Below are 14,003 nucleotides of genomic sequence, written 5' to 3'. Positions count from 1 at the left end.
TGAAGATCTGGTATCTGACCGAATCAAAGATGTTACATCCTGCAATACATGTCTCTTTCTAATTTAGGTCTTAAATTTGATGCTCTTTTGTTTAGGCTTGTAATGATTAGATGACGTCATAATTCTTTCGTTTCAGATTTATGAAACAGGTTCATTAGACTTCTTTATAGTTCAAACAAGAATTTGCTCAACGTGCCACAATAACTTGACAAAGATTTTTTTGCTTTAAATATTTATAATTATTTCCATAACTTTACAGTGACCAAAATATAACACAATACATTTTTAAACTTTCGCTCGTTGAATCATTTGTATCGTATTTACATTACAATATAACCAATAATATAATCCACCACATGCACATCAATTCTCTCACACAATTTACAAAGAGGCACATTTCTTCTTCGTGACAGTCGACGTAAACCTTTACGGAAAAGCACATAGCAAATGTCAGCAATTTCATATCAATTCTTGTTTCCACGCAGATAATAGAGTCGATATGAAATTGCATACCACAAAATGTTTTTATACATCGCAGTGAATGTGGTTGCTCTTACAGCAATCTCATTCCTTGCTATCGTAAAGTCTTGAAACAAAGAGGTTTTTGTAGTCCTCTATGTTGTTTTTCCAGTAAAGGTTATAAAAAATGCATATTGGTAGGAAAGAGAGACACAAATTAAGAAGAATGTAGTGATGAAGATGTTTATATTTAGGTGTGCTTTCTTCTGTTCACGATCACACCATCTTCTTCTTCAGAGTGTGAAAAGGAATCATCTGTTGGCACAATTTGATTGTCTAGTTGAAGCTGTGCGCCAGCTTGGCTTAAATTAGAGTAATGTTTCTCGTGGCCGCCACTGGCGGCGCTGTAGTCTCTCTTGTCATGGTTCTGGCAGCCAGAGTCTGGCATTTCAACACACTCTTTACTCGCAGAGTCAAACATTGTAAATTCGACGCACATGAACTTGAAATCTAGTATTTGGTCCTTATGGAAGCCTGGGGAGCAGTAATGGAAGATTCTGCAGTCTGTGATGTCCTCGTGGAACGTGTACAATTCTTTTCCGGTGCATACGAAGTGCCCCTTTCGCTGGTCTGCTGGAGTGAGTGTCACTGCGGGGAAGTACCGTGGAGATGAAGTTGTGGATACGGTTGGCTCTGTTTCGGATGGGGAGTAGTCTGTGGTTGTCGATAGAGTTGTGACTTCTGAGGTTGCTGCTTGTGTTGTGGTGCTGTGGGTCGTTGTGGGAGTTGTCCTAGGTTCAAGGGTACTTGTCAGGAACCTATACTTCAAGGAGGACCGAGTTGTAGATCTGGTTCTATACGTAGGAGGAAGAAGAGGCCTAGAGGTGGGTCTCAACCGACGAGTAGGAGCTGTTGTGGTCGATAACTTCCTCTTCGGAGGAAGTCTTGGCTTAGGAGTCTTTATCCTGTGCCTGTACGGCTTCTCTGTCGTGCTCGTGTACTCAAGGACCGGAGTCGTTTCTTCAGTGGTGAATGTGGAAGTTTCAGGTTTCAGGTCTTCCGGTGCTGCTGACGTAACTTCCGTCGTCGGTTCTGGAGTATTCTCAACAGTGGAAGTCGTGACTACTGTAGAACCTGTTTCGCTCAAGCCAACCGAGTAAGGAGTACTGATCTCTTTATCTTCGAGCCTATCACTAGATGTCGTCGTGGTCGATGTAACTTTCCTGGGACGAACGACCTCACCGGGAATGTTACTATCCTCCTCATAGTCATCGTAGTAATAGAACTGACCATCTGCCAAAGGTGGCGACGTTGTAGATTCCACAGCTTCAGTAGTGGACACTTCGTCGATTCTTCGTTGCGGTAAAACGCTTGTCGTTTCTGCAAATACAGCATTAGCCTGATCGTTTTGAAGCTCTTGATAGTCATACTCTTCGTCGCCTTTCTTTGTCGTGGACGGAACTTCTGTTGTTACTGCCTGCTGCGCTTTCTTGGTGCTAACTTCCTGCTCATCATCATAGTACTCATAGTAATCATCATAGTACTCGACCTCGGACTGCACTGGAGAGAACTTCTTCTCTTGGGCTTGCTGCTGCCTATAGAAGTTACTCAGGAACATCTCTAGAATCTGTCTGTTTAGCAGGGATGAGTTTGGTACTGTTGGGGTTACTGGTTCACGTCTAGGAACTGTGGGTTTGTTGACGACATACTCGTCATCGTAGTAATAATCCTCGTTCGACGGTCTGGTCTTTCTAAGCTGGTCTGTGGCCGTCTTGAATCCTTGTGGGAACGCCACTTGGGGATTCTGGCCTCTTCTGAAGTCCCGATACTGGAGATCTGTCCTGCTCCTGTCGTCCCTCTTCCTCCTCCTGAGCTCGCTAGATGATCCCTTAGGGAAGACCTTCCCCCAGGCGAAACCCCACCTTCGGAGCGCGCTAAAAGGCTGAGTGACGTTTAGGAAGCGTCTCTTCTGAAAGCCGCTCTGGTTATGAGTCTCCGTGTCAATCCCTGCTAGTTTATACTTCTTGGCCTTCTTCGTCCAGTATGCGAGTCTAGCCAACGCTCGCCTCTCGGCTCTAGGGTCTGGAGCGATGTCCTGGGGCAGGCTGGGTAGCGGTACAACGCTCAAGTTGGCTGGGGCTATGATCTGGGTGATGTTGGCTTGCACCACGCACCCAAGACCCCTCACGCACCTGCCTTGCTTGGGGTCCATTACCTTTCCTTTGCCGCACTGAAGATCGAAGCGGATGATATCTCCGTCGGCATTGTAAACGCACATGTGATACCGTCTGCAGTTCGATGCCGCGTCAGGGATCGGCACGACGAGCGGTTGGCCTTCGCAGGCTGGTTCGGTCCTCCCACTGGCCCTCCTCTTGTTCCTGTTCTTGGTGCGGGACGTTTTGAGGAACGAGAACTCCTCCTCCGTGAAGATGGAGCAGTCGACCTTTTCCCAGGAATCGCACACGCCAAGATTCTGATTGAATATCGACCCTTTCTCGCAGACAAAGGTCGATTCCTCAACAACCCCGTACTCGTTCGTCTGACACTGATGAAACGCTTGACACTCCGTCTCCACGTCAGCGTACAGCCCGTCTTTCCTTCCGTCACACGTAAAAGTCGTCTCAGGAAGATCCTCTAAAGCATAATCCGGGGGAGACCTGTCAGCAGCTCTCTTCCTCCTCCCCTTCTTAGTCTTCCCGAACGCGAACTCATCCTCTGACAACAACTGACAATCGACCTTCTTCCAATCATCACAGCTACCATAGTGCTGATTGAACACGGTCCCGTGAGGACAAACGAAAGCAGAATCTTCAAAATTACCATGACTCGTCTTTTTGCACAGATGAAACACCTGACACTCAGCTTCAACATCAGCGTACAGACCATCCTGAGGTTTGCCGTCGCACGTGAAAGAGGTTTCCGGAAGATCAGCGAGGGTATAATTGGGGGGAGAATCTGTAACGTCACGCTTCTTCCTACCAGACTTCCTCGTCTTCTGGAACGTGTGCTCGGGCATCGAGAACAGCTCGCAATCCACCTTCTCCCACGAGTCGCAGACTCCGTGATGCTGGTTGAAGACCGACCCGTATGGACAGACGAAGGTGTCGTCCTCGAGCACCCCATGCTCGTTCCACTGGCACAGATGGAACGCCTGACAGTCTGTCTCCACATCCGCATAGAGGCCGCTCTCTACATTGTCCTCGCAGTTGAACGCCGTGTCAGGCAGGTTATCCAATGAGTAGTTGGGAGCCGAGCTACCTTGGCGCCTCTGTCTTTGCAATATGGATCCACCTCCAAAGTATACGGAGAGGTCATCAGCAGCTGGTTGAAGATCATCACGGTTGATACCTGAGGAAAAGCAAGGAAGCGTCAGAATTCTGCACACTAACAACACGTTTCATACCTGAACTGTCTTAAACAATACAATTCCAAACAAAAATTCTGAAGTTTCTATCATAGTCATACTTAGGTTAAGGAAAAAAAGATGAATGGACAACAAATCAAGAAATTCCTGGATTAAAGATATGAAGATCAAAGGACCTAAACCAATACATATCATATTATTCTGGATATTTCAAAAATATACTTAAATTAAAAAAAAAAAAATAACACAAGAATTGATTGACTGACTGATTCATTTGTGTTATTTTTCTGCCACTTTTGGCTAATCGCGAAGATGAGGATTATACTGGCTGTCTAGACGCCAGAATCTTGTTAGTCTGCAAAATGCAGTCCAGAGTTTTCTATGTGGATAGAAGATGATTACAAGAAGCACTATATACTCGTATACTAAATTTATGTGAAAAACTAAAACTATCATCTATAATGCACACAAACATATCTGTATAACCAATCAAAACAGATTTTACAGCAGTAGGCGACAACATTCATTGTCCTAAACCATTGTTAAGATATGTTGAAATCCGTCATCTACCGACAAATAGATATAAACGGTAATCTTCCAAAAAAAACAACGTTAAATTCGTTTGCTTCTTCAATAATAAAAAAATACATTAAATTTGTGGGTCGATGGGAAATACAGTAACTACCCCTTAGCAACTGTAGGGGCATGTATTTAAATTTTTCGGTCCCGTGGCATAGTGGTTAGAGCACATCGCGCTACGACGCCAGGGGTCCCTGGTTCGAATCCCGGCCTGGGCATGGATGTATAGGTCCATTCATCAATTTCATCATGTCATCACTCATCCCCATCTTCGCAAATTAACCAAAAGTGGCAGAAAAGGAAGTAAAACAAATAAATCAATCAATGTGTTTAAATTTGTGTGAACTTCTCTACACTTCGACAAGAAAATTTAAAATTTGTTTAAAATAGGCAAGATATAAATTGTGTTGACCATTTTCTACTATTGTTGCATGCAACATGACGTCGTACAATCGATTCATTGTTAACACTTTGCACTTTTTTGAGAGTGTTAAATATGTTATACCTGGACAATACATTCAAAAGAGAAATGTGACATGGAAGTTTTGATAATGAAGAAATGGTAAGATATTGTCGTTATCTGTATAAAAGACCTAATGTATCACAATATAAAAAATAACGTAACGTAACGTATGAGGATTGTAGTTAAGGGCAAGTTATCATAGGTGGAGCTAGTTTACGAAAAAACTCGTTACACAAATTTAACTTATGTGTGATAATTTTGAGTTTAGTAAATTCAGAAAGGAGGTAAATTTATTTTATTTCGCTCAAGACTTGGGAAGTAATATAATGTAATTAACATGTTATTTGGTAATGCGTTAAATTTCAGGAACTTGCGTTAGTTAAGAGTTACTTCACATTTATTTAAGTTCGGTGTTAACAAATTTTCGTCAGTTATTGTAACATAGTTGAATGTGTTGTGAAACAAAAATTGAGAACTGTGTGGTGTCTTAAACTCTTGCATGTAAAGTTACTTTGGGAAAACATGGAACTACACATAGAACAATGGGATACTTATAAAAACTGTTAAATGTCGTTATTACAAGACAAAGTAAATGCAACGGTAACATGTTATTTTTTTAGTAACGTACCTAATCTGACAACAACGGAATTGACTTCTTCATTACTAGGCAATAGCCAATCAGGAAGGCCTATTAATCAATTTTACATAACTACTACCTACTTACATTTGCATATTGTACTAAGAATATACTTCAAAAAGAAAATAACAGAGTCCACAAGGAATCTCTACTCCGAAACTAAACCTTAAAAGAAAGATATTTACAAGTCAATACTACTTGCATACTCAATCCTACCGACGCAGTGAAGCAGTTCGTTGATGCAATTCTTGCTCTACTAAGACCATGCCTTTTGCCATGCGCATTACTGGTAAAAAGCATATTGCATTGTTTATGTACAACAGTGTGTTCTAGAATTACAGCAATACGGAGAAAAAAAATCGCCACGACTGAAAGGAAACCATCAATTTGAACACGTCACAGAAACACTACGGAATACAATAATAAAAATGAAGCGATGTCGGAATGCTTGCTGAAAGAGAAAGTAATGCAGCTGTACAGGGTGGCTCAACAGTTCCGCATCAATGGATAAGTCTCGGCGGGTGTGACAATGTCTGGGTGACAACTTTCGGCAGCACTGGATAGGTCGCAGCGAATTGGTGAAATGGACTCCTCGGTTACCGGACTTAAATCCACTGAATTCTTCGGTATGTGGCTATCTCAAATCTACAGTGTACACTTTGATTTGGTTGATTTGGTGTTTTAAGTCCACTTTATGCACAGTAAGGGTAATCGGGACTGGACCTACAGTTTAAAGTGGGACCCGAACCACTTGTGCCTCTACCGGGTATCGAACCCGGGACCCCTTGATTACAAGGCGACGACACTACTACTGCGCCATCGAGAGGCCAAGTGTACACTTTGAAGATAGGGAACAAACATCATTTGCGTGTTCATACCCACAGTCGTTTTGACATTGGTGGAGATTACACTTAAAATATATTACAATCCTAATAATAAAAAAGTAAAGTGCTTCCCTGTGCTTTGCACCACGCCATGAAGGCTTATAGGGGGTGTAGGGTTAGGGCCCCACACTTTCTTGATCTCGGTCGAGCTGGGGGTGATGTGATCGGCAGCACGCCCCTGGCCGCCTTTAACCCCAAGAGTTTTCTCCGGGTACATACTTTATACGACGCTCGGTGGGCGCCGGAGCCGCTTGAACAGGTTGAAAAAGTCCCATTTCTCCCCCGCCGGGCATCAAAGACGCCCTGACGACTGAGCTACCGCGGCTGGTACAATAATAATAGTATTGTAATTTACCCAATGGTGCAGAACTTTTGAGTCACCCTGTGAAATCAAATGAAAGAATACATAGTATCAAAGTCCAATGCAGAGCTACTAGTAAGAAAATATAATTCTATAGACTTTGCATTCTTCTAAGGTAACTTTCATATTAAAAAAATACATGAAAGTTGTGCAATATTTTAATTTTTCCAATACTGAGTTAATGATTTGAGTATTATTATATTTCGTTTTAACTCGCATTAAGGAAACACTTTTAGTTTAGTATTTCACAAGTCTTAGAATTATAAGTCTATACAGCTTCATGCTGCATTTTACTGTATCGACAGAAATATGGATAATAAACCTTTTCGAGCAAGGCCTCATCTCCAGGAAGCTATCAACTCGCGGCAAGCCACGGCACCTAGCGACCTGTTGAGTGAGATGAGTCAAGGCAAAATGGATAATAAATATTCTCCTGCTCCCATAAAAATAGGCAATAATTAGGCTGGAGAGTTCAATGAACTAACCGATAACTTGATATGATCCACATTTTTATGTGACGTCACCAGTAGAAGATATGTCACTAATGTATTTATTTTTGTAAAATAAAGCGTAATTTCTTTGTTATTATATGTAATAATGCACCTTGTTTGTAATGTATATCTTTTGTTTAATGTTTATTGTATTTTATGCTCTGTTATGAGTAGTTTAATGTTATCTTCATGTTTGCGAGAGTGCACTATACGAATTTGTATTTCTAAAGATGTATAGATGTCACTTTTGTTGATAGTATCCTTTTGTAGATAGTGAGTGATTCATCTGTACTTTAATCTGTGTTCTCGAAATAATATAAAAGCGAGGATAAAGCGTAAGAAATATCACACTTTTTCGCCACGAATCGACGAAGCTTTTAAAATTTAAAAAAAAAACTCCTCGGTGTTGTGCATACATCCTGGTATGGTAGTTCGGGGCGCAAGCTAGGCCTATGTGAACATAGGTACGCCGATAGCCATGCATTGATGATATGCACAATACTGCAACCATTCTACGTTAAATAATAAAGTTAGCCTAAGGATTAATTTGGAAATAAAAGGCTAAAGAGCAAATATTGGCTCAGTTATCATTGAATATCTCTTGGTGTGGTAGTTCGGGGCGCAAGCTAGGTCTATGCGATCATAGTCTTGCCGATAGCCACGCATTGAGTTTATGCGTTTTAGTTGAGTCAATTCATCGACAAAGCGAAATCCTCGCCTTCGTCTCAAGTATATTTGCATTATAATTGCAATAAATAAATAATAAAACCTTTCAGTTTATACATACTGCAGTAATGTGGTTTTATTTCTCTGTGCTGTGAATATTGTCTGTGCCTAACACTATCCCTGTACCTGAGAGGAGTCTGTGTACTTCACCGAGTCTCATCGTTCACCGCTGAGTATTATTAAGTTAATATTAATAGTATAATAATACGACACGTCCGATTACAAGAACGAATCAAACTGATATTGAGTTTAGACAGAAATATGGAAGTGAGGAAAACACAAAATAAAATTCATCAACAATAAGAAAATAAGTGCGTTCCTTAATCTTAAAATGAAGGCATCGAAAATGTGTATCTATTCTCCTACAAATCTAAGTAAAGGAAAAGGTTTTTAATAGTCACCACAAAAAAGTCAAGAATAGAACAGTAGTCTGTGCTTTTGAAATAGTCCAAAGCAAAAGCATAAGTGCTGACATCTATGTACAATTTTGTGCAAGAGAAGTTCAGAACGAGCTAAGATACAAGATATGACTACTTGTCTGCCTATTGCTTTGTCACTTACGCTTCCTTTAAATAATTCTTGCATCCTGATCAAAACATCCTCTCCGACACACCGTCTTCACTGTAACTTGAAATCTGAAAGAGGTATTTCGTGTCCAAAGTTAGTCCACAAAAATATGTCGTCAGTTGGTCATATGTCTACTTTGTTTCAGTTATAAAATACTTATATTATTAGAACTATCGACATACATCAGGATAACTGTATACATGAGAAATTACACTATTGAATGCAACAGAGAAATAATTTACTGTTAGCTCCATTTGCGGCGGTTAGGGGAGGAAAGGGCAGTTACCCCCACTTTTCTTCACTGCACTATGGCATCTTAATGCCAAGGCTTGTCTACCTTGTCTAGTAATGTTTCCCTCACCCCTACACTATGTAATTTCCACATTTATAATTTCAACCCCCCCCCCCCCACACGGAAAGAGAATCCTGTGTTTGCTAGTTGCTACCAAAACATTGAATATTAATATTGAACTCAATGGTAAAACCAGAGTATAGCAGCATCGAATGACAATGCGAGTATATTCAATCCACATTCTAATATATTCAGTTAAGAGTTAAAGAAGTTGTGAAAGAACAAATGTTTTTTTCTTAAACTGTTCCCTTAAACATCACTCCTTTCATATTAATATGCAATTTTATGTAGGGAAACAATTTTAGATTGTACTTTAGTTTTACACAAGCTAATTTTGTCTACCTTAGTTATTCTGCTTCATTTTATGCCAAATGTATGTTCTTAACGTTAATCTCACCCAAACATTATCCTAATATTACGTGGGAATCTAAATTAATTCTTATTTGGTTATAGCTGGTCTTAAACTAGCAACAACAAGATAGAATACTGGTAGAGCGGCTTAAATCTGAAATTAATAGTCTTTCGTTGAGCTTAAAAAAATTAAGTAGTCTTCCTAACTATATCATTATAGTAAACGCAGAAACAGCACCACCTACCGACTTTTGGAGACAACTAAGGAGGAAACGCTTCAGTTGTTTGAACAGGCAACTCTGGTTCGTTCCATGTCTCCCACCACGAAATAATTAGGCAAGACTTGACATTCAAATGGTTTGCACCGCTTCCTCAACTCTAGAGTATTCTATCTCACTAACATGATAACATTTGCGTACATAAAGTAGAATCTTGAGACTTTCACATTGTTTTGGCGATATTATGTTGAAATAGCTAGAGGTATTATTTAGCTAAAATTACGTATTAGAGTGGACCTAAGTTAGTTTCACACCACAGTAGCACCCACAAGAAGATCTTTGTGTGTGTGTGAACAAGTCTTACCTTCAACAGCTTTCCTCTTTGTCCTGTGTAGCCTCTGAGATTCGAATCCGGTATCGTAATAAGGCTCAGCTGAAATTTAAAATAGATAAGGTCATTGCCACAATGTTTCTGAGTAGAAATCGTACTGTAATCAAGTTCAAACAAATAAAATAGGAAAAGTAAATAAGTACTTGGTACATTACTCAGAATTAGGGTCGTTAAAGTTCCAGAGTTCCAAGAACACATAAATTCTAATGGGTTCTATTGGGTTCCACAACAGGACCTGAACAATTTTCCTCGCATAATTTAAATTCGGTCCAAGTTGCGTATTGTTTAATTGTTAAAGACGATTTTATTATTATTATTATTATTATTATTATTATACCAGAAAAAAGGGTTCTTGGACCGAATTGAAATACGTTAAAGATAAAAAGGTTCATTACGGTCCAGAGCCCATTTACGCTTGATGATTTTCTCTCCTGGATCTGAATTGAATTTCTTTAAAATTCCTGGACCTTTAAAAACCCTACTCAGAATGCTTTATTATTCGTCTACCTTCTGAGATTATGTACACAATGGTTAGTTCTTACTTTCAACCTTGCCCCTGACGTTCAAGGGTTCGAATCCCGGCCTGGGCATGGGGTGTTCTTTCCGAGTGTCCCTTCATCAATTTCATATAATCATCACTCATTTTCATCGTCGCGATTAGCCAAAATTGCAGAAAAGCGACGCCGAATAGCAAGAAATACAGAACTAGTTAAACATTTGCAATTAGCCATTATGTTAATTGTCCTCCTCCGTGGCCGTGGGGAGAGTGAGTACCGTAACCAGGTCGCGGATATCTCCTATGAAGGCTGGGGGATCGAGGTGCTCACCACACGTCACCCCAGGTAGGATTGTGGAAGGGAGACTGGCAGTCGGGAGATAGGTCTATGCCCTTCAAGGGCTGTCGAGGCACGGGTTATTATTATTATTATATTATTTTAATTATATTCATTACACTGAAATTCGAAGGAAGAGAATAGGCTATATATTATGTATATAGATACATTGTTCAAGTGAGCAAAACATCTAAGTACAAAATACAATTTCCTGCTACATCATAGTTTGAACTTAGAAACTCTTAATAGGCAGCGAAACTCATGCACAGTAACACGTATTTTCACCATTAACATTACGATCCAAAGCTCAAATGCAAGAATTCTAGACAGTAGCGGCGATTAGGCGGGGGGAGGGGGGCTGTTGCCCCCCTCTCCCCACCAGTTTTTGCCACTTTTACTCAGCACTATCTATCAAGGTTCTTGCCCTCAGAGTTTTGGAACCCAATCGCCGCAACTTATTCCAGAAATACAAAATGAATTTTGTTTACATAATACATTTGTGCTTTTGACTGTACCTGTAACAAGTGTAATAATAAAAAATCGAGTAGGGGCGTTCCTCAATTTTTAAAATAACATGTAATACTGTAACTTTATCCTATCTTGTGAGTGAATAATGCAAAATTGTCTTTTGTATAAAAATTCAAGTATTACACATAATTAATTTAGAAATAGAAGGTATTTACATATTATTAGATCATTATAACTTTTTGATTTACTTGTGTTTTCTATTGTGTCCCATCCGTGGCACCGAAAAAATTTGAATTTATCCTATAAATGTTAAACCCCGCAATTCTACTTGAATATTCAAATATCAATTACTTAAACCTTCTCTCTTTGTCTAAAGTAATTTATTTTTCATAATTTGATAATTAATACAAATTAAAATAAACTTAATAAATGAAGAGGCAGTGTTTCGCCTGTCCCATCCATAATACAAAATTGTTCACTAATAGCTACAAATCTGAGAGTGTTTTAAGGGTAGTTATTATTACGTACCCAATGGGACAAACTCATGTAAAAGGTTTGCTGAGGTGGAATATAGATGGCAGCATAAGGTGTGTGAGATTAAAGATTAAGACGAGATACGCGAATGGCAGTGTAAATAAGCGCAAAGTAATTTGGAAACATGAACAACAATAGATTCCATTATAAGAGGATAAAGAAATATATAAAAGCAATAAATTAATGTAAATACTTAATAAATTAAATTGGTGCTCATATGTAAATCTACTGGAAAACTAAAGAAGTGAAAATACTGATACAAATCTATTTATCTTTTCAAATTACTTTACCCTTTCGTATACTGCTATTCGCGTATCTCGTCTTAACCTTCAATCTCGCACACCTTCTGCTGCCATCTATATTTCACTTCGGCAAACCGTTTACATGAGTTGGTCCCATTGGGTACGTAACATTATGTTTCACTTTTCATTGCACAGAAACTGTACATATAACGTTGCTTAACTATCAGTAGGAGAGTTACTTTAATATAAAAAAATTAGTCCGCGTGTCACACCCACGACAATGGAATGCTCGATTAGTATTGTTAGTGGTTATCAAGAATAGGAAACCCTAACTGCCCGATCTAACCCTCTTTTGGAATACTTCACATGGGGATTCAATGACCTAATGGAGTTAGGAAATGATATCAGGGCACAGCACACCTCATCAGTCTACAATGGAGTATGTTTTGACATGGGTGAAGAACATATGGAGTTACAAGACATTGAACTTACATAGGGTTATATTAGATGCATTTACATTCATGATGGACATGAGTGTCAAATTACACAAGATATTACTTTTTATTTACAAATACGGCCATACTTCATTGAAATAGACGATGACTTTTGGAGCATCCTGTATAAGTAGAGTGGGGGGGCGGAGGGGCAAGTGCCAAAACTGCGGGGAAGGGCATAGACAGTATATTACCCTTTGTAGATAAGGTTTAGCATAGTGCGGGGGCAATCGCCTAATCGCCGCCTCTGGTTTCATGTTAATACAAATATGTAAGCCTAAAGTTAATACAAAGTTTTCACAATCGACTGCGAAACAAAATTCCACTTAACATGAAATTAAACACTTATTACAGTAAGTTATAATAATTGCTACAGGGAACATGAAAGTATATGAATACTTTGTATATAAGCTGAAATTACAAAACGTGCAAATACATTACTCTGATGAGTTAATGAATTACCAAATTACGAATGCACTTGTTGCAGTAATTACAAATCCGTTTAGATTCCTAATTACTAAATTATTTATACACAAATTACTCCCCTCTCTCCGTAAAATAATAATATAATGTTTACCTGGTGGAGGTGTGAATGTGTTCAGGTGATAGTAAGATGGCGCCCTCGAGCAGTCAACTAAATCGGCAGCTTGACATGTCCTACTCTTCTGGTTAAATTTCGTCTGATTTCCACAGAGGAATTTGTTGTCTATTATTCTGAAATGTAAGCGGGTATTATATTATTATAAGAAGCATACGGAATACAGTAAAGTTGGATACCTACATTGAAAACTTACAGTAAAAATTATTAGATACGTACTATATTAAAACCTTCGAAAAACTTAATTATTTTACAGTGAGTTATTGTTCTTTCCAACAAACACAATTTTTATTCACAATTTATTAATACTTTTCTTTTCCTTTGAAATATTAACCAATTTCTTATTACATTATTTTCTTATTTTTTCTGTGCTAATGCTGGCAAAATTTGGAAAATTATATATTTTTAGTGAAAGGTAATTGAGGCCTGAAGTGGTTTTAACGTTTTTTAACCCTGCTCTGCTTGTAGGAAAAAGCAAGTCTGATACCTTAAAATATGGTCAAATATAGCACTGACTTCTATAAACATTGACAACTCCGTCAGATATCTTAAAACATAGTAAAATATAGCACTGACTTCCATAAACATTGGTAACCCCATCCAATACCTTAAAATATGCTAAATTTTAACATTGACTTCTACAAACAATGTTCACCCCCTTCCTTTCCGTAATCAGACATCCTGATTATAATTTTTACTTAAAATCTTATCAAAGCAGTTTCCTGTTTAGAACATAGTCAAAGGACACCCCTTTTCTAAACTTTATTGACTGAACGCGCCATAGAAAAATGTGCTTACTTGTAGATGAGCAATTTTGGAATAGAGAGAACAAGCTTGTTTGGAAGAACCAAAAAATAAGTTTCTGGTAACATTTGTTTAACGTTAAAATCAGCACCTTCTAAAATCAATTAAAGTGTGCAGAACATACATTCAATTAAAATTGAAAGTTAGTTCAGAGTTTACACAGGGTAAAAGAAGGGATGTTCGCCAT

At 38.8% G+C, this 14,003-nt stretch overlaps 1 protein-coding gene across 1 annotated transcript in view; it reads right to left on the bottom strand.

The window, feature by feature from the left end:
- Positions 1-239: 239 nt before the first annotated feature.
- The window catches only part of LOC145979449 (uncharacterized), a 215,684-nt gene continuing 201,920 nt past the window's right edge, over positions 240-14,003 (bottom strand). The window contains exons 7-9 of the mRNA XM_083112352.1: positions 12,992-13,128; positions 9,817-9,885; positions 240-3,807 (exon numbers count right to left, since the gene is read on the bottom strand). Of these exons, the coding sequence (XP_082968478.1) occupies positions 710-3,807; positions 9,817-9,885; positions 12,992-13,128 (3,304 nt within the window). The 3' untranslated portion in view covers positions 240-709. The remainder of the gene's footprint in view (positions 3,808-9,816; positions 9,886-12,991; positions 13,129-14,003) is intronic.

Source organism: Lepisma saccharinum, chromosome 26 (genome assembly GCF_977018435.1).
Source record: "Lepisma saccharinum chromosome 26, izLepSacc3.1, whole genome shotgun sequence".
In the NCBI taxonomy this organism is placed as follows: domain Eukaryota; kingdom Metazoa; phylum Arthropoda; class Insecta; order Zygentoma; family Lepismatidae; genus Lepisma; species Lepisma saccharinum.
The sequence above is the reverse complement of the archived record's forward strand: the minus strand, read 5'-3'. Positions and strand labels throughout refer to the sequence as shown.